This window comes from Pinus tabuliformis, chromosome 2_2, assembly GCF_031772625.1.
Source record: "Pinus tabuliformis cultivar Carrire ecotype Pingquan chromosome 2_2, CPIR1, whole genome shotgun sequence".
NCBI lineage: Eukaryota > Viridiplantae > Streptophyta > Pinopsida > Pinales > Pinaceae > Pinus > Pinus tabuliformis.
In genome coordinates, this window is record NC_142300.1 from 947,163,842 (window position 1) to 947,186,270 (window position 22,429).

Consider the following 22,429-nt stretch of genomic DNA (forward strand, 5'->3'; position numbering starts at 1 on the left):
GATCCAATAGCGCTCAATTTCAATTTTTTTCGCTTCCGAACTTAAATAACTTCCGATTTATACAAAGAATTTTGTATAAATTCAACTAAAACATTTATAAACTCAGCTAATACATCAGCGAAATTCAACTAAAACATTTATAAACTCAGCTAACTTCAGCGAAAACATTAAAACATTTATAAATTCAGCTAAAACATTAAAACATTTATAAATTCAGCTAAAACATTTATAAACCCAGCTAAATTCAGTTAAAACATTTATAAATTCAGCTAAAACATTTATAAACTCGGCTAAAACATCATGCGTCATACGAATAATAAACATGTGTGAGATGGTTCACTATCATGCAGTTATTTACCGATACGGTTCCCCTTCAAACCTTCTACCAAGCTCTCAATGTTTATATCCGAAGATCCTCCTCTTCGCACTGCAGTCCTCGCACTGTCTCTTAGAGCCTCGACATTTTTCTTTACCTCCATCCCTTCGTCACTGAACAATTTTCTGATAGTGCTAGATATATCTTTCCTCAGTATCAGTCCCTTCCCTCCCCCCTCACCACCTCCGCTCAATCTGTATCCAATTTTCCATTCATCGGCCATGAGCTTGCTGTTGGTGAATTGATCCGCCCAAAATGGAAAACCTATCATGGGAACTCCACCAGCTATGCTTTCAAGCATTGAGTTCCATCCGCAGTGAGTAATGAATCCCGCAACGGAGGGATGGGATAACACTTGCAGCTGATTGCACCATGGAACAACGAGCCCCTGCCCTTTGATCTCATCCAGAAAACCGTCTGGTAAGCAGTCTGAGACTGTTGAAGAGACTATGTCCGGACGAAGAGCCCAGAGAAAGAACTGTCCGCTGTCCTTGAGACCCATCGCTATTTCCTCCAGCTGAGCTTTAGTCACATGAACCATACTCCCAAAGGAAACGTATAGAACCGAACGATTAGGCTTTGCATCCAGCCACTTGGAACAGTCACATTCTGTCCAAATGCTCGTTCCAACTCTCATGTCCTTGGAATGTTCACCGTTCAAAAAACCGGAGGGAAGCAACGGACCAACATGCAGTACCGGAGGGTTAAAATTCACTTCCTTTCTTTCGAGATCGTCAAAAGAATTGCCAAGAACCCAATCTGCTTCGCGACATGCCTGAAAGGACCTATGAATCAGATCAAGAATGGCCTGTGACTCGGGGTCCGACTGGCGTATGAAGGACGGAAGATCTCTTGCTTCTAAGTTTGGTACGCCGGGAATAAAATCAATCGAAATGCTGCCCTCATCAGCTGCAGATAAATCGCACTGATGATAATTAAAATCCAAAATAAAATTAAACAAGATGCCTACTAATGAAGACCTGCGCAAATATATCTGCAAGCATCTGTAAGCAGGATTTCAAATGAAAAAACCATTTAAAGCACCCAGAAACCTTACCGGTTCCTTCATAAAGATTGCAACGGAGATCCTCCAGCAGATGTGCGTGATAGTGGATCGAATAAAGAAAGGTAGGCTGTGGCCAAAACGAAATCCAGGGAATACCTAATTTCTTTGTGACTTCAAATGACCAGGGAAGTGTACTATCAGCTATGACACAAGAAATTGCAGGCCCTGTCTTGTTGAGATTTTGAAGGAGTCGTTCCAACTCTCCTGCCATATTACCTACAGAGCGCATAAAATCGATCAATCTGGCTGACCGATCGAAATCCAGAGGTAATCCATCAGAGATTTGAACAGAGCGAATATCAAGACCAACATTAAGCGCTTCCTTCTCAAGAGGGTCGTCTTGTTCAGCACTGTGATTGTTAGCCTTAGTGATCTGCTGGTGCCTGTGGTGCGTGTTAACGAACGTGACTGTAACACCTTTGGAAGCAAGTTTCTTCGCCAAGTGCATCATGGGATTTATGTGACCTTGCGCTGGGTAGGGAAGCAGGAGGGCATGCAAGGATTCCGGATTGCGAGCCATTGGATTGTTCGATTGTGAGCTTCAACGTTCCTCGGCTACGGACTAATTAACTCACACTCACATGTATTGTAATATAAGGATTGGGTGGAGTTAGTTTAGCGCCGGCATGTATTTTAATATAAGGATTGGGTGGAGTTAGTTTAGCGGTCGCTTTCTCTTCACTAGAATCACTGATACTGTGATCTTTGTCGCAAGGCTAACTTATTGACCACACCATACACGACATGTCACAATCTCTGTTTTTTTTAAAAGAGAGAATTCAGTGTATATCACAATCTCTGATATTCTCAGATACTGTGATCTTTGTCGCAAGGCTAACTTATTGACCACACCATACACGACATGCCACATTCTCTGTTTTTTTAATAGAGAGAATTCCGTGTATATCACAATCTCTGTTTTTCTAAGAGAGAATTCCGTGTATATCACAATCTCTGGTTATTTTACAATACTTTGACTCGATGATTAGAGCGCAGCAGTGGCGTGCATTGAATCCGAAAATGTCGAAAAGCGAAAACCGTGAGATACAAGTAATGTTCAATGACATATGCAATGACGTTGCCGCTAGAAAATATTAAAATATGATTCATATGCGCCAATTGACAAATATTAAGTCATGTTAATCAAGTCAAGTCTATAAGAATAGAGTAACTAGTATTTTATAATGCAAATTTAAACATTATGTACTAAGTTTGCTTGGATTAGCCACATAAATTTTTCTCTAGCTAGTCCATTTCTCTCTCTGCCACCAAAATCTCTCTGAGTTGTAGAAGATCCATCCTCTCCGTTTCCGACCAGAGTCTTCCAAAGCACGTGAGCTGTGTGGTATCGCAGGTGAGGTGTGGGCATCCATCGGGCGACCAGAGTCTTCCCAAGCACGTGAGGTGTGGGCATCCATTGGGCGACCGGAGTCTTCCAAAGCACGTGAGGAGTGGGCATCCATTGGTGTGGTATCGCATCCAAAGAAATTGCTGAATAACTCCATTCAAAATTATTTGTGCGGGGTATCAAATTCACTCTCATATAGCGTCAGCCCCACGGTGGCCGTTGGTCTTCGTGGCACCACAGAAGTGAGAAAATCTGGCCCTCTAGAAAAGGGTATAATTTCGAGTTTATAAGTTTTAAAAAGCAAACAAAATATACCAATCACGGATGGTTGATTAGGCATATTTCAATTTAAAATTTAAATGTGTATATTATCCTATATTATTTATTAATATATTAAATTATATTATATATTCAATATATTATTTATGACAATTATATCTAAAAAAATTGTTATGATAATTTCATTATTTGGTTAAAGTTTCTTCATACAAATATCCAAGTATTGACATTTATTGGCTTAATTGGAATTATAGTATTGACAAAAGGATCATTGAAGGATGAAAAGCTTATTATGAACTGGACAACAATTCTGCGTTTGGAACAAAAATTGGTTCCTCTTTGAGACTATCATCACCACTATTATTTTATATGTTTGTGAGGTTTGGGGTTGTAGTATATCTCAAAAATCATGGAGGAAAATTAAGTTGATCAAAAAACAATTTGTAACCTACAACCTCAAGATCAAAGGAAAGGAAATACTTCCTATAGTATCCTCTTGATTGAAGCTAGTTTTTTCCCATTGGAAGCATGACCATGGTTAGGTATCTAATGTATAAGAAGAAGCTTTACCACATGGATGCGATGAGTTTTGGGCTTCTAGCTCTAGCTAGAACCCCCACCTCCAGGTCAAGCGAGAATTACACACGGATGCCTAGTGTGGGCTCGACCATTGGTGGGTAAAGGAGGAGAACATCTTGGAGAAGAAAGATAATATAAAAAATACTATTCTTCTAAATTTAAAGATAAGTTGTGGGATGATAAGGAGCAAGAGCAAAAAAGAAATTTAAGGTATTATAAGGAAGTGATCAACCTCACTCTTGCCAACCAAAATTGTCCTTTTGTCTTGAGCAATGATAATAAGAAAATGAACATTGTGAAGATAATAACTAATTCTCATGAGCTCCCAAGTGAAAATGGGAGTTGATCTATTCCCAAAACACCTTCGGATGAAAAAATCTATCACTTTTACAATACTAAGAGGGGTTGAAGATTAAAACCATTTTTTCTTGGATTGTTCGGCTCTTACTCACATCATTTCTCATTTCCAAAACATTTGCCAAGCTACCAACTTCTTGATGTGTTAAGTCAACATAACTATAGTGACCTAAGAATATTTTTCCCTTCTTTTTGATCATAGAAATAAAATATGAAAGAATTTCAATTAGTCTCTTAGTAATTTTGAGAGGAATTGAAATGTTACAATAATATTTACAAAATTAAAATAATAACTAAAAAAATTAAATCAATATCGAATAAATATTATAGATTAATTTATTACAAATATTAAAGATTAATTTATTACGTGTATTTTATTTAGCAATATAATTTAACTTAGTTATTTTAAGGTCATTTTAGCAGAGAAAAAAAATTGATTATGGTAGTTACCTTCCACTAAAATTTTCTTCCTCATGATGAGTGGGTATGGAAATTAATGGAGGTTGCTGCACGCAAAGTGGTAGCCATGATGGATAGAAGCAATAATGATATCACAAACTGAAGATCATTTCTCTCTTTCCCACTAAAATATGTCTAACAACGTGTGAGTTGTGTGCTTTACATGCATTTCTATACATACACGGCAATCCTGATAAAAGATGGAAATCACCTTAAAGATCGAGAATGAGTGGCCATTGATTCCTATGGTGTCAAATCGAAAGAAATTGTTGAATAACTCCATTGCAAATTGTTTGTGTGCTATCAATTCATCAATTCACCCTTATATAGCGTTACTTTCATGTCGCAAGAAGGAAAAAAAAAACGAGTCTTTATGAATAGGCAGTTATGAGAAAATGAAAGGGGCACTCTAGGAGAGAAAAAATGTAGCAGTATCGGTTGTCTTACAAGGTATTTGAAATTGTTGAATAACTCCATTGCAAATTGTTTGTGTGCTATCAATTCATCAATTCATCCTTATATAGCGTTACTTTCATGTCGCAAGAAGGAAAAAAAAATGAGAGTCTTTATGAATAGGCAGTTATGAGAAAATGAAAGGGGCAGTCTAGGAGAGAAAAAACGTAGCAGTATCGGTTGTCTTACAAGGTATTAAAAGAAAAAGGGTATATATAGAGTTTATATCATTTTTATTTTATGTGTAGATGGTTATTATACATGTAGTATGTATGGTATTATTTATTCAATTTTGCTTTCACTATTTATTAGTTTGTTTTTGACCAAAAATTTCTGTGGCTAATTTGTAGAATTTAATTTTTGTTATCTATTATTATTATTTAAATTTATGTATTTGTATAATGAATGGTTGAGGTCTCCATATTTTCAATTTAAAATGACTTATATATATATATATATATATATATCTATATATATATATATATATATATATATATATATATATATATATGAGTGTATATGTCATATTTTTAAATTTTTGTGATGGCATTTAGCAATACAACATTTTATTAATTATTTTATTTTTGTGATGAAAATTTTCTCTTTATTATTTTTTAATTTAATTATGTTATATTTAAGTTAAGTGGCAGACGTTGTTTGCAAAGAGTTGCTGTGAGCTAATGCATGATGTTCTAAATTCTTTCCCAGAAAACTTGGCACCTCCCCATTTAAGTCATGTCCCTGATTATGTTATATACAACTCTAATATCAAAATTGGTTCATTATAAACCATATGTTGCCTTGGATGCATGGCCCTAGCGTTAGGAAGCCAAACAAAGCGCAAGTTGATTATCTCTGTGATGTAGGGTAAATATAAAACTACAATATTTACTCAGATGAAAAGGAGAAAACAAAAATCTATTTTGGTTGCAAAGTGATATTTTCCAAACACACCTACAATTATAATATCATTGTAGTGATTTATGAGAATATAGTTGGCATAATATCAACTATTAAAAATGCAAGTCTTAATTGTTATTATTGAATAGGTTTTGGTACAAAGTGGTATTTTCCAAACACACCTACAATCATAAGATCATTGTAGTGATTTATGAGAAGATAGTTGGCATAATATCAACTATTACAAATGCACATTTTAATTGTTATTATTGAATAGGTTTTTGGGAGGTGCTTCGCAAAACACACGAAAGGGGGTTGCACCACAAAGAGTGAGCTTCCTTTAGTTTAAATATCAAGTCTAAGGGCTGCACCACAAAGAGTGGGCTTTTTTTAGTTTAATTATCAAGTTTGGGGGTTATCTATACTGCCAATACAACTTAGAATTGAGACCTATCCTAATCCATTTGAAAATTATGCCTTGCGAGTGAGGAAACTCATAGACACAAAGGAACTCTAGTGAGTGGCTTGACACTGTATCAACCTATTGCATGGAAAACCCAACACCTCCCATTTGTTACTTATTTACTTCAAATAATGGGGATGCTTTCCATAGATTTTTGGCTAAATCACCTTTTAATATTTTATTTTGGTTAAGTGTCCTACAATTTTGCAACTTTTTTATTTTATTTTCGGTCATATTTCTATTTTTATCACTTCATTGAGTTTGAAGTTTCACTAGCTTTCCATCGGTACTTATTTTGTCTCATTTGGTTACATCGTTTGCAAATGGTGCTCATCTAAAGTTCGATAATTTTCACTGCCTTGGTTTAAAAATGTACAAAATATATATTATTTTAATTTTTGTAATTAAATTAGTAATTCATTGTAAATATTAATCCCTAGTTAATTTTTACTAATTTCTTCATTTTTCATTACAAAATCACCAAGCCAAATTGTAGCAGAGTTAAAATTGATTTTCCAGATCTCGGTAATTTATTCCAATTCCTAGTTTTAAAAGAAATTACCAAACCCTAAATCTAAAAATTTCAAAGTGGTTGTAGCTCATTTTGTAGAATTTTTAATTCCACTCCAGCTGGACCTCACTTCAACTCACCTCCTCCCTTCCAAAATAAAATGTCTAATATTAAAAGCTCTAAAACAAAACCTCCAATTTTGAAAGCTCCGATTTAAAATTTCTTATTTTGAAACCCTCGATTTTAAATCTCCGATTTTTAAAATCTCTGATATTTCATATCAAAACATTGGTGTACTGGAGTTTTTATTTCATGTGCCTTTTAAAACTTGTGATATTACAAAAGCCTCCAAACTTCGATTCTAAGTTTTATGTCATGACCAAAAAGTTTTATTATAAGGTTTCATTTCCCTTATAACTCCCTCTCCTCCATCATTCCTGCATCACTCCACCTCACACATATACTAACTCCCACCTGCTTCATACTACTTCAAGAGCCACATATCATTTCAGATTTTGGTTTAAAAATTCTTGAATTAGTATGGTTTGGTTAATATGAATCTATTATATTTTTATTATAATTATAGTTTGATATTATAATTTTAAAATGATCTTATTATGAATATCAGGACCCTCAAGGAGCATCAGTGGTTGTTAACGTAGACAATCCCTTCGGCCTCCCGGATCGAGAATCATTCTTCACCAAACTGGCCTCTGTCACTACCTTCTACTCCGCGGGAGAGATTCCTGAAAACAGAGAAACAAGGCCTGAGAAAGGAAAAAAGAAAGAGATACATGCATTGAAAGGAACTACATCTGCCAACCCTTCTTCCACCAAGGCCAACACCGCAAAGAGTAAGGGGCAGTAGGAAGAACAAAGGAAAAAAACAAGAAACAACTGTAAACCCATAGAGAATAAAATTTTGGATCTGGAAATCCAGGACTCAGGAGTGGAGATCTACAGAGAATATATGCAAGAACATGTAGTCATTTGCAAATTCATGGGAATTTGGCTGACAGAGAAAGCCATGAAATGGTGGATACAAAGTAAATGGACACTTAGGGGGGAAATCAAACTCTAGCTGGTTTCCAAAGGATTCTTCACAGTAATCTTCGACCTCTTAGAAGACAGAGACATAATATTCGAAGGAGGTCCTTATTTCGTCAACTCACCAGGCCTATACATGAGATTTTTGAAAGACAACTTCACACCGGAGAAGGAGGAATTCACAAGAGTACCAGTCTGGGTGTGGCTCTACTCCTTGTTGACGGACTACTGGGCTCCCTTGGTCCTAAACGGCATAGGAGACCAGCTGGGGGACTATATAAAAATGTCTAACGGAACTAGAAACACTACATTTCCTATGCAGGATATGTGTGTATATAGATGTCTCCAAAGCCCTCCCAGATGCAATAAAATTAATTTTCAAGGATGAAATCTGGCTACAAAGCATAAATTACGAACACATCCCCTTCAGGTGCAGGAAGTTTCATGAACACAACCATATCTTTAGAGACTGAACTCTAAATAAACCCCTTCAAAATATGGATCATGCAAGAAAGAAAAAGGATAGCGAAGGATACACCAGAATCAACTCTAGGAACAAGAACAACAAGAAAAAGACCAATCCCAAAAGGGAGCAGCAAACTGCGGAAAATCAGAACCAATTCGATGCCCTACTCAACATACAAGAAAAATCATATCTAAACTACCCAACCGGAGATGAAGCAGGAGAAGACGAGAAAAACAAGGCAGACATGGAACAAGGGGATAGAGATGCATATCATAGCAACAGGGAAAACGAGAAATCACAAGAGGATACTGAAATGGAACAAATAGTGACTGAGAAAACACGAGAGGAGAGTGCCATAGAAGAAGCACTGGAAGGGGTAGACTTGACATCCATTACAGAATAATTGAAGATAAAAGGAATACATGCAATCCTAGAACATCAACTTCAAAAAAGAGAAGGGGCTTACCTCCTCCAAGAGGAACTAAAACAAAAAGCAGTCCACCCATCACAGACAACAATGCATCAAAATGTATCATTATGAACATTCCAGTAGGACGGTATGACCCCAAAGGACAAGGCATTAAAATACATATTTTACTAAACCTATCCACAATGACATACAACTAATCGTGACCTTTCCTTCATATAGAAAGACCTCCTACAAGTCCATGGACACACTTTCCCATTTTTGGCTTCATGGGCCCTGACCTAGGTTCACTGTTAAGCAGCCAAGAAAATTCCTACACTACTGGCCCTTTCAACATTAACCTGTGGAGCGCGGACTGAAGTATCACCCGAAGCAGTATGGGGGGATGAAGGAACCAAGTTTCCACACCTTGAGATGGTTGTGATGTCAGTTTTTAGACCTTCACTCTGCCTTCGCGTAGATCGATAAGACCTTTAGGGCTTATCAATGTAATTCTCTTATTTGTCCTTGGATCCTCCGCAAAAGTCTTTGATTGCCCTTCGTGGACCCTAAATAAATAGATTATGTGCTTACACGCCTCTGTAATTATCCTTACTTTTGTTTCTACCCACATTAGCTTAAGTATTGTTTAATTTTAGCATGCATTACAATTATCTTCGTGTAAACACATATTCTTACTTACATTCATACGACAAAGTGAAATACATAGATTCGCGCATCAATATAGCATTAATTCATAACCCCAGTATTCAACATAGCATAATCGTAAGATTTATAACAGAAGTAAAATAACACACAGATGGAAAGCACATAGTAATTTTAGAATACTTCTCTTTATTGATGATTCAGATTCTCAATACAGACTCTATCTACCTTGCGCACACAACTGTAAGGGTTCGCACACTCAACTGTGGACTTCTACCCTAGGCCTCTTTGCACTCAGCTACAGAGCCTCTTCCTACTCTAAGACTCTCACTCTTAACCCCTTATATACTCATCCAGTACTTCTACTTCACTTACTTCTTTGACTTAAACTCCTCTAAGAACTTCTTTTTATACAATCCCATGGTTCGTGGACCAAGGGTGGATCTCAAAAAATGACGCAACCTATCTAGACTAAGGGTGGTGTTGACACGAAAATTTTTCGCCATGCCAACTAGGGGAAGTAACCCAATCTTAGACCCTAATTAGATCTGCTTTAATTTGAGGTGGCTAGTTCCAACGGATTTTAAAGGATCTCGTAAACTATTATAGATGCTGAAAGATTGCTTCTTAGAGGAAGACTTCAATTAAATCAACAAAAGAAACATCTAAACTGTATGTATCAAATCCTATCTACACTAATTCTAACTACTTATGCTAGTCCTAACTATTGTAATCTATCCTGTAGGATTATAACAAAAGAGATAAAAATCATGCATAGATTCCAAGTCCAAATGAATCAATTACTGAGTTCATAGATGAAAAAGGTTGTATTAAAGCTTAATTCCAATATAATTACTCACACAAGAATGCACATTCTTGTTCCTACAGCTAAACTTGCAACTGATATTTAACATAGTTTCAAATCAGGGACTGCTAATGAATTAATTATGATAAATAATTACATTCAAATAACCAAGGCTAGTCATAAGTTGTATCGTTATCAATATGCATAAAATATAACACATTTATATTTATTCCAACAACAACACCTTGATTCCAAACACATGAAAGAAGAGGAAAATGAATCTAGAAAAGGCTCCTTCTTGACCCAAACAATCTTCTTTATTAGCACAATAAATCAAAAGTTTTTATGCCCAAAAAAAAGGTCCTCGCCTCATCTTCGGAGGTAATACTTATGCAGAAGGAATTGACCCTCAGTCTTCCCCTAAATTTTCACCTCCCTTCTCTTTTCAGTATACAAATCAAACTATACAGACGTAGAACAGCCGGTGTAACCACTGACACATCGAAGTTACATTTGCTGGACTGTTCTACTTCTTGGGGGGGAATGAACGGATGCCAATGGAAAGGAGAATGACTATGTGTCATTTATTCATGATGAAACCTGGGACAACTTCACTTTCGGAATACACAGGTAATGCATGGAAACCAGACCGAGAATGCCTAAAGCCGAATCTTTAACTAGAAAACATCCGCATATATGAACTCTTCAGATCAGCTCATGCGTCTTTTAATCCTCGCCTGCAGAGATAATTAACATTATCTTTATGATTATGAAACACATGATAGAAACGCCTAAGAACAAATCTTGCCCTCATTAAAAATTTATGAAATGATACAATGTATTGAAATCAAAAGGAGCGAGTGTGAAAGAATCGACCCCTAGTTCAACCAAGGTTGTGATGCAATTGAGTTGCAATCGCACATCGCAGTGGACAATCACATGCAACATCACCCCTATTGGATTTTCCTCTGGAAACATAGACCACAACATTTTATTGGAATACACGGGAAAACACAGGAAAACCTGCAGCCAGAGCATAAGTCCAGACTTCAAATATTATGCACTAAGGTCTATAGTTATCATCGGGTCTGGTAATCACATCACGCCTTATATATAAGCCTCGGGCTTTTCCGATTGCGATATGCGATAGGCCGAACCCAAAAATATATATGTTGCATTTAATAGTTTTGGCGGGTCTGATATATCGCGGTGCGCCTTATATATAAACCTTGGGTTCCGCAAATTACGACATGCGATTGGGGAAGCGGACCCGAAAATATATGTATTATGCTTGATAATCCTGGTGAGTTTGCTATTCGCATCGCGCCTTATGTATGACCGTAGAGTTCCGCTAATTGTAATTTGCGATGAGCTCCAGACCCAAAATAAAATGTGTTACACTTAACAATCCCGGCGGGTCCGCCATTCGCGGAACGTTGAAGCTTGGGCTTTGGGTCTTAGCAAAGTGCGATTGTGATTGGAGGCCTGATTGCATCATATTTATTCATGAGAGATAGGCCTTGCCCTTGATCAATGCAACCTGTGATATACAATAAAGGTATGTGTTTGGTAAATTTAGTGTGTTCTAAATTGCTATTTAAAATGTCAATCTGGGATTCGTAAACTAACGAAGTGAAGTGTACTATATGTACTAGATAACCATTTCCTTAAACTTTTGTCGTTTTTGAGTTTTTTTTGGTTTTTTTTTAGATTTATCTTTCCTAATGTGTGATGGCGAAAATGAAAGTTAAGTATGGATGGTGATGGTGATTTCTACAATGATTTTCCAAAACTTAAAAGTGCTCAAAAAGAAAGCTTTAAAACAACTGTAATGAAATCAATTCTTAAGAAGAAGTAAATGTATCAAACAATGAACTAATGACAATGGCCCAGTATCCTTGCTGCTGAATGAAAAGAAAGTGAAAACTGAACTTAAAGCAACTCAAAGCAAAGCAACTAATTCACACTACTTCAACTCTTCAAATCCTTTACCCTTCAGCTCAATCTACCTTGTGGGAAGCAATCATGAACAAGTCAAGCAATATGATATCTAAATGGCAAGAAATTAAATTGCAGAAAGGAAACTAATCACACTACTTCAACTCTTCTGATCCTTTACCCTTCAGCTCAATCTACCTTGTGGGAAGCAATCATGAATAAGTTTAAGCAATATGATATCTAAATGGCAAGAAATTAAATTGCAGAAAGGAAACTAATCACAATACTTTAACTTTTCTGATCCTTTACCCTTCAGCTCAATCTACCTTGTGGGAAGCAATCATGAATAAGTTTAAGCAATGTGATAACTAAATCACACTACAATAAGTAATTTTCTGATTTCTTGCCAATAGAGTTTGACTATGGAAAGAAACCATAAACTGATGAGTAGTATGAAGTCTAAGTAACAGAAAAATAACTAAGCAAATCACAACTTGAAAAAGGACAGTGCTGGAATTAAACTTCAGAAAATGAAAGTTAGCAGGAAGGAAAAGATGATCTCATATGTCAATAGTTATCAAAAAGATGAAAATTTGCCCGGGCTGCCTAAGAAAACCTGCAGAAAAATGTTGATCAGCTGACAGCTATAAGAAAAAGGAAGTGAACATATAAATAATAGTGAATTTAAAAACATCAAGAGAGCACGTTATATACAAGCTAATGATTATGAAAACAGAAACATAATGAAATCAAATGACAACTATACAGGGCTTTAGTGCGCAGGGGTGCTCTGCCACCTCAGCCAGTCAATGAACAGTTACAAAAACGAGCTCAACAAAGTAGTCTTCTCATGTATTAAAACAACAACAACATATATGAAACAAAGTACAGTGGGGTGCTAATAGAAACAGTTCCAAAAATTACATCGCAAAAGCTTCTTCACAGCGTTCATCAACGCGTTATTTATAATGAAAAAGTGCTGAAACTAACTAACTGAATCCTATGCTACTAACTGTGTTGCCAAAGACATGTAGATCTCCTCAGCCGAGATCTAGCGTAACTGTCATCATGTCTATTAAATCTTCAGAGTGGTAGCTGTTGGATTCAGGTTATGGGGATGATCTCTAGGTGTGCCGGTGTCTTCGTGGGCTGAGGACTGTTCCACATAAACGTTCACGTGCTCAAAACAGAGACGTGCCACCGCTAAATTCCTTGGTTGGCTTTGCCTTTGACCCTTGTTGACCGTGACCTTCCATGGATGATTTGGTTGATTTGAAGGGACACGTTCCATGTACCCGTCACCTGTAGCTTGCCCATGTGGCTCGTTTCTTCATAGGACACCTGTAGCATAGCTTCTAACAAAATAGCTGCAGAATCCTGTGCTGGATGTAGAAACCTGTGCTCGCTGCGGAAACTGAAAAGTTTCCGCAACTGCCTGAAAAAAAATCTAAACCAAACAACAGTCATAAGCATAGTCAGAAAACCATGTAAAAATCTCTTTTTAGACTATAATGCAATGATTTAACAACTTGGTGGATGAAGTAAGTGGAAAAAGAAGGCTGAGAGGGTGTATAGGAAGGTGCAGGTTTGAGGCTCAACATACCCCCACTGTGAAGGTGTTGCATGTCCTCATGCAACCAAATTTAGTTATTTCCCTCTAATCCACATGTTCTGAGGCTTCTGCAAGGACATCTAGCCCTCTTTTCTTCTTCTTTGATGCTAACATCATCCTTGGTTTCCTGACTAGACATTTGAACTTGAGGTTAATCAATGATCTGCTTAACTTTTTGCACTTTTTCTTCAGCTTCCTATTTTTCTTTTGCCACAGTCCTAAACGGAGCATAGTGTTATCATGGACAATCTTGTCTACCTTACTCTACTCTTTGAGTGCTTCATTTTCCTGTTTGATATGCCTATTTAGGACTTCTAATTCAAATACTTCCTGTTTCAAAGACTGAACTTGTGCATCAAGTGGCAGAGTGGTACTCGGTCCTGCAGCTGATTGTTCTAAGGATTCCAGGTAGTTATATACCTCTTGCTAATTAGGATCTACCTCGGGTGTCTTTCTCGGACTAGGCTCAAAATCTGGTGGAGGAGGAAGACTGCTCTCTCTTTCTGGCCGAAAAGGGCTTTCCTCACGTGGAGGAATTGATTTAATGCTTGGCTGAGATGGAGATTTCTCAAGTGTCTCTTCACCTAAATCAATAAAGTGAGACTGTTTTTCTTGGGTTTTATTCCCTCTTCCTTTTAGCCTAGTGCTCCTCCTTAAGTATGGACTAGTACTCTTCTCTTGTGCACTCTGTTTTCCTTTTTGCTTTTTCTTGGCTATAGCAGCAGCCTGCAGGTGTACTAATCTTTTTGACAGAGGTTGATAATCCTCTTCTATGGATTGCTCAGGGGATGGATAGACTTCTTGAATGGTTCTCTTGCCTTTTTCTTTCTTCTGTTTCTTATTTTTAGCTCTATCTTCTTCTTCTTTTTGGATAGTTTCTTGAATTTCTATTGTAGGGGAGTCTTGGACTGTAATGTTATTTTCTTTCCTCCTAATTTTCCTTGGAATCTTTGGTGGACTGCTTCCAGAGGCCTCTGACGGCTCTTGGAAGTAGTTCTTTGTCAAGAATTGCTCCCAAGTATCCTTAGTTTTCTTTAACTGGTCCTCAATAAGAATTTTTATGAATCCATGATGGTAGAGATGAGGCTCAATGTTGCCTACGTGTTTTTGAACTGTAAAACTCATCTTTTTCAAACTTAATAGCAGAAAATGAGGCAAATTAAGAGTCTAACCTTCTATGAAATTCATCACCAGTCTGGCATGATACATATACATAGAACCAAACCGACCTTCACACGTGATAAATTTCTGGATGACTAACAGTAGACTAGACCATTCCTCTTTTAGTGCATGAACAGGGATGCCTTTTGTAAATACAGTGGTATCCATACCTTGGTTTTGTAGCATGATTCTCCATATTTGATCATCCACACTTCTATTTTTAAACCACCTTTCACCTTCTTGAGGTAGGCCCGTGGCAGCTGCTATTGTGGCCTTAGTCAATGTAAACTTTAAGTCTCCAATCTCCACTATTTGTCCATCAAAATACCGTGCAAAAGCTTTGGTCACCTCGTTGTTATGGCCTTTAAACTTTTGGATAAATCGTAGCCACCTGGCTTTCTTCAGCAATTCCTTAGTTTGAGGATAACCCTCCAAGTATTTTGGTCCTTCAGGCTCGACTCTCAGTAATTTTCCCATCCTCTGTTTTAAATTCTAACTGAGAGTTCTTCTGCGTGTGAGGGTTTAGGAAAAATGGCTCCGTTACAGGGTTTAGGATGACTGTAGTGACTGCAGTCGGGGTTTGGATGACTGGAGTGACTGCAGTCGGAAATGGAGAACAGGGAATGGAAGTACCCAATTTACTGGAGGAACAGAGGGTGAGCGGCAGTAAACAGGTTCAAAACACAATGCGGATGCATGCGAGGAGTATGGTATTAGTGGAGTGGTAAACGAGTGAAATAACGGTGGGATTCTTTCAAATCGGATGACTGTGTATGAAATTTTTTTTTACACGTCTCAACAGATGGCTGCGGAAATTATGGCTAAGAAGAGCCGTAACACAATAGGTCACGTCTCAAGAGTACGGGTAATAAATGGAAGTGCAGTCAATCTTGAGTTTAAACTCGGAATGATCATGAGACCGTTAGAGAAATGAATGCGAGGTGTGTGGAGTGATATCATGGAGTAGGAGTGGTAGTGGGGCTATCGTATCAAATCATTACACATAGTAGAACTTGTTATGGTTTAATAACTATGCGTAATTATGACTTGAATTGTTATTTGATAAAGATTTTTGATCGTACCTTTGTCATTTCTTGCTCAAGGCTTCTAACCAATTTCTCTTCTTTGTTGTCTTGGAGATGCCCCAGGTCTTTAGCTCAATTACATCTGCATTTCATGATTATGGCACTAACAGTTGATTGTAAATTTTGAAAACAGAGTGATGCTGGCTGCGGAAACGGTCTCCAGCTACGGAAACTGAGACAACACCACCTTAATTGCACAAAGATAGTTAGAGAAGAACTAACTGAATGAAAATAGTCCTGAAAGGGACTTTTATTGATGGAGTGAAATGGAATGAGTGGAATGAAATGAAAATGAGGTGGAGTAAAGTGAAATGGAAATGAGAATGAGATGGAGGTGAAGTGAAATGGCAAATGAAATGGAGTGAAGATGGAAAGAGAAGGAGAGAAGATTTTTTTTTTTTTGGAAAATATAGAGTGTCAGGTGTCCCTGATTTTCACTCTACATTTTCTGTATAAGACTGCCAATCTATGATTGGTTTTCAGGCTTATACATTTTTTTTTTTTTTTTTCACTGAAAGAAACAAAGGCTAGGCTGATGGGGGAGAAGGATTCTTCTCCACCAGCCTTATTGCAGAATTCTCTTGGAACATTTTGACAAATTCCTCTTTCGAGAGTGGCTTATGATAAATTTTCAATCGGTGGCCATTCCCAATGAGAGGAGTTTGAAACTCATCAATGGTCTTGATTCTTACCGCTCCATTGTTAAAGACTTTATCAATCTCATATGGCCCAAGCCAATGAGTCAGAAATTTTCCTTTGAAGTCTTTAAACTTGGAATCAAACAATAATGCGCAATCTCCCTCTTGAAACTTTCTCTCTTTGATATATCTGTCATGCCACTTAGCTCTTTGATGTTGAACTAGATCAGTCCTTAAAATTGCATCTTGTCTGATCTCATCTAGCTCATTCAACTGCTTCATTCTGTGCTTTTGGGCTTCTGATAGATTCATCCCCAATTGAATTGCCATCTTGAAAGTCTTGACTTGAAACTCAATGGGGAGCAGGACTTCTTTCCCATAAACAAGTTCATAGGGGGGAATGTCCTGTTGTGTTCCTCCATGTAGTTCTGTAGGCCCATAAGGCTTTAGGGAGCCTTTTTGCCCAATCTCTTCTGTGTAGATGAACAGTTTTGGTGATGATGTTCTCAAGAACTTTGTTTGTAGATTCCACTTGGCCATTTGCTTGCAGATGGTGAGGAGTAGATTTTCTATGCTTGATTTTGTATTCTTCCATCAGCTTCTCCATCAAGTTAGATGTAAATTGACATCCCTGATCTGTCACAATTTCTCTTGGGACACCAAAACGAGTAAAAATATCCTCAAAAAGAAATTGAATAACTGAATTTTCAGTGGCAGAAGGCAATGCTTTAGCTTCTACCTATTTAGTGACATAATCAGTGCATACCAATATATACTTCTTTTGTCTAGATGGTAGATTAATGGGTCCAATGAAATCTAAGCCCATTTTTCAAAGGGTTCGATGAGTACCTATGGTTGTAATGGCATTTCATTTGAAAGGGTCGGTCTCCCAACTCTTTGGCAACTGTCACACCTTCTGACATATTGTTTTGCATCTTTGAAAAGGGAAGGCCAATAATATCCTAAAGAAAGGATTTTATAGGCCGTCCTTTTGTCAGCAAAGTGTCCACCGCATGGTTCATCATGACATGCCTTGAGGATGTCAGGCATTTCATCTTCCCGAACACATCTTCTGATCACACAATCTAGCCCTGTTTTAAACAATTCATTACAAATCCATGAATAACTTGAACTCTCTTGAATAATTTTTCTCTTTTCATTAGGGAATAAATGTGGAGGTAGCTTCCCTGTAACCAAATAGTTAGCAATATCTGCATACCAAGGAGTCTTAGTAGTTACTGCAAACAAATATTCATCTGGAAACTTATCCTCTACAGGAGAATCTTCGTTAGTATTTTGGATTCTAGACAAAAAATCAGCTACTGTATTTTGTTTCCCTGGCCTATCCAACACAGTAATATTGAATTCTTGTAAAAGTAAAAGCCATCTTGTAACTCTGCCATTAGTAACAAATTTGTTCATGAGATATCTAATTGCATAATGACCAGTATGGACAAAAGATTCATAGCCTATTATATAACGTCTAAACTTGTTGATTGCATGAACAACAGCTAAGAACTTTTTCTCAGTCACAGTATAGTTTAACTCAGTAGGAGTCAAATTTTTACTGGTGTATTAAATGGCATAAGGAACTAAATCCTTTTGTCCCAACACAGCTCCTAGAGCTGTGTCTGAAACATCTGTAGAAATATGGAAAGGAAGTTTCCAATTCGGCCCTCTCAAAATGGGTGCTTCAGATATTCTTGTTTTCAAAGTTTCAAATGCAGATTGACAATCAGGATCCCATTTGAATTCATAGTCTTTTGTAAGTAATTTGAAGAGTGGAGATGCTATTTTGGTGAAGTTTTCAATAAATCCTCTATAGTATCCAGTAAATCCAAGAAAACTTCTAACATCTTTTTGACAATTTGGAATAGGCAACTTGGAGATGACTTCAACTTTTGATCTATCAACTTTAATCCCATCTCCTGAAATATGATGTCCTAAAAAAATCCCTTCAATAAACATCATAAAGCATTTTTCATGACTTAATGATAGGTTTGTTTCTTTACATCTAATAAGGACTTTTTCCAAATTCTCTAATGCCTCTTCAAACGAATTACCATAAACTGTAAAATCATCCATATAAACCTCTACACAATCATGGATTAGATCGGAAAAGATTCCTAGTACTGCCCTTTGAAATGTTGTGGGTGCATTACATAATCCAAAAGGAAGTACTTGGTAAGCAAAATTTCCCCATGGACAAGTAAATGTGGTCTTGTCTTGATCTTCAGGTGCTACTTGAATCTGATTGTAACCACTAAAACCATCCAAAAATGAAAAATACTTTTTTCCTGCTAAAGTATCTAATACCTGATCGATAAAGGGTAAAGGAAAGTGATCCTTCAAAGTTGCTTTGTTCAATTCCCTATAATCAATGCAAACCCTCCATTTACCATTCTTTTTGGGTACTATAACCAAAGGAGAAACCCATCGGCTATCTGAAATTGGATAAATGAAGTTCACATTAAGTAACTTTTGGATCTCTTCTTTCACTATCTCCCTAAGGTTTGGATTCATCCTTCTCTGAGGTTGTCTGATTGGTCTACTGTTTTCCTCAATGTAGATGTGATGAATGCAAGTCTTAGGGTCAATACCTTTCATATCAGTATACTCCCATGCAAATGCAGTGGAATGCTTTTGCAAGATTTTGGTTAGTTCTTCCTGTTGTGATCTTTCCAAATTTTTGTTGATATTCAATGTTTTTCCTGGAAAGATCTCAATGGCAGAACTACCAAATTCTTCCATAGAGAAAAGAGACATTTGTCTAGATGATAGATACTCAATGTCAGAATCTAACTGAAATTGTGTGTGGTCATATTCTGAAGATGTTTCAAAATTTTCTAATGTGTTCAGAATTTGACTATCTTCACTAACTTCAGAAATGGTAAAGACAGGTTGTATAGTATCTTCATCATCAATCCACTCATTATCTCCTATTTCTATAATTGCTTTTGCCGGAGGATATAGATTGAATTTCTTTGTCGAATTACCATCAGAAATATACATATCCCCATACCTACAATTGATGAAAGCATCGGCTGTGGCTAGCCAAGGTCTTCCTAAAAGGAGAGGATGTCCTCCTAAATTACTCTTGGGAGTTAAAATCATGAAATCCACTGGATATTCCCAAGAGTCTAAGGAGACTGAAATATCTTCTAATACACCATCTGGTTTAATAATTGATCGATCTGCAAGTTGCAGTAAGGTAGGTGTAAAGAGAAGATTAGGAAGTTTCAACTGTTCTGTTATCACTGAAAATGCTGTTGTCAAAATTTTTTAGTCTAGCTTAAAGACCGGGTGTTTTCGCAGCTCCTGAACTCTTTTTAGCAGTTTCGCAGCGCCATTTGTTTTAGTAATTTCATAGCGAAAACATTGACCTTGCATTGGCTGCGCTGCGAAATTGGGAAATGACAGATATTTAAGATTGTCCCGGAAACTAACTATGACACACAAAATCTGGGTGAAACAGAAGCTGCTTGTATTTCAAATAATGGACCTGTTGATGTCATTAGTATGAATGGTGGATTTGTTTCTTTCTTGAGTAAGTGGGAGCAGGTTCATGAATCTTGTTTTAATCTGCATGTCAGTAATGTAAGTGAGCGGGATTCATCACCTATGTTTAAAGTCCAAGGTTGGCTTTCTGCTGGGAAAATTCTCCGAAGCTATAGATATTTGTATTGTAGCATGGCTGTTTTGGCCAGATGAACGCTGTAGCAAAAAGTCTAGGAGGTCACAGTACTGCTGCTTCCTGTATCGCGTTCTCAAGGTTTGGTGAGGCAGGCAAATCACAGTTGACAGACTTGAAACAAATAAATGTGTAACACCCCTTTTTCAATATTTCAAGGTTGTGCTGGTCATTTTGCATACTGTTCATCACCTTCAAGTTTAGGAACATGCAATGCCAAGAAAACAGAAATGGAGACAATCCTCATGCATGTGTCTGTGACCGATGCTCCTCATCAGGTGTGATAAAGGAAACTTCCTTCCAAAAACAATCTAATCAGGTCACTACAAAATTCCCAAACTTGGGTGTTCTAGATCGATTTGTAAGTCCTGTAGATCTAGTGCAGAAGAACACGAGTTTGCCTTCTCAGACCCTGCCTTCACCTTCGATGGGAAATTTTGACTTTTCAGTTGAGATGAAGAACAGGGTGTATTTAAACAACATTTTAACTCGTAAATGGGTGATAAAAGAATTTTGCAGTCAGCTTCCGAGGATGCGCACCTTTTTAAAGGGCACCTGCAAACAAACATGTTTTTGTCAATTGCAAGCAAACATATTAATCAGCAGTCATTATTCAATGGTTCAGAGAAAACATTGATGGAGCAACTACAGTTTCGAGGAAACATGGCATCAGATTACAAAGAAGAGTGCATCTTGAGCCCTTTACTTGGAAGTGATGAAGGTTCTAATGTTGGAAATTTGTACCAGGACAGTTTAAATTGATTCATGCTTCTCATTAGACATATTTTGAAATGATGACAACAAAGACATGTGCCACATTTGGTTTGGGTGTCAAAATCTCAGGCAGATCAACGCAAAGGAAGGACAGGCTGTGCATGTGTTGGCCAGGTTTTCCGATTGGTTTCATGGTATTTGTTTGATAAGTTTTGATAAATATGAAAAGTCAGCGATGTAAAAGTTGTCATTGAGAAATGAGAAGTGAAATTCTGGCTGAAGCAGGCTCTCACGATAAGCTGTGCTGCGTTAAAAGTCATGAATGACCCCAAAGTTCTATTTCAAATCATCACAATCATTTTTTCCATAACCTATTCCATGGCTACTATTGTTCATCGCTGGGTTGCTTATCATAGCGGACAGCGGCATGATAATTTTCCTGATCTGGTGTATTTTTGTTCTCAAGCATGACTTGGTCACTTTCGTTCCTCTTGTTCAGTCTTGAAAAGAGTCCCTTGGTCCCGTGGCAATTTCGAATGCTTTAATTAATGATGTATTGTCGGTGACATGGCGGCACATCTGTCTTGTTCTAAGATAGCATTCGGAGATTGTAAACTTGTTGCGCAGATCAGAGAGGCACGTGCAGAGCATCTAATACCAAATGTGACTCATATAGATACGGCTTCACATATTCTTACAAAGAAAGAGTCTTGTGATGTATATATGCCGATAAAGAAACCAAATTGTCATGGAATTGCCGCAACCAAGTGCAGAGTATTCGGGCGCCTTGCTGGGAATCGAGCAGTAATGCAAAAATATTCAATTTTGAGTCTTATCAGTTAAGGGTCCATGGACCAGAAGCAGATGTTGATACTTTGTGTGTTGGCCCGGGTTATACATTTCATTGTTTTAAGGACACACAAGAAGTTTCAGAGGTTCAATGTGTGAAGAATGCAAATGTTCCCTTGAGTTATCGCACGGATACTTCAGCTAGTACCCAAGATTGAGAATGCAAATGTTCCCTTGATGTTGCAGTCGGAGGCTACCCAGTGCCACTCCTGTTGTATGAAGTTGTTGTGACTTAACGGGTTACCTGCATTTACTGATGGCCCAGTTGCCACCTCACTTGTTCTACAAAGCAGTTTTGCGTTAACAAGTTGGCTGGCATTACACCACTACTGCTATTTTCTGCACCTGATAGTGCTTATGGGCTATCAAATCTCTTCTCTTATACTTCAGTTATTGATTTAGCTCCTAATTGTTATGTAATTGAATGTTGTCAGAGAACTAACTATTCTAGTTTTGTCTAGCTGGTCGGGGCAGCCAAGTGCCCGTCGCTCTTCAAGCTCAAAATGCTTCATAAGCTCCCTCTGACTTCAGAGATCAAAATAGAATAATTGAAAGCAAAA

General features: G+C 37.4%; 1 protein-coding gene across 1 annotated transcript; it reads right to left on the reverse strand.

The window, feature by feature from the left end:
- Positions 1 to 249: 249 nt before the first annotated feature.
- Positions 250 to 2,037, reverse strand: LOC149196316 (UDP-glycosyltransferase 86A2-like). The gene is made up of 2 exons (XM_089403730.1): positions 1,434 to 2,037; positions 250 to 1,285 (listed from the first exon to the last, which is right to left on the reverse strand). Exons 1-2 carry the CDS (start codon positions 1,960 to 1,962, stop codon positions 351 to 353), a joined length of 1,464 nt encoding a protein of 487 aa, XP_089259856.1. The 5' UTR covers positions 1,963 to 2,037; the 3' UTR covers positions 250 to 350.
- Between the last annotated feature and the right edge of the window lie 20,392 nt (positions 2,038 to 22,429).

Coding starts and splice junctions, on each gene's coding strand:
- LOC149196316 (XM_089403730.1), bottom strand. CDS start 1,962: ATGGCTCGCAATCCGGAATCCTTGCATGCCCTCCTGCTTCCCTACCCA. Junction 1,286..1,433: donor CAATCTTTATGAAGGAACCG/GTAAGGTTTCTG, acceptor ATTTATCTGCAG/CTGATGAGGGCAGCATTTCG.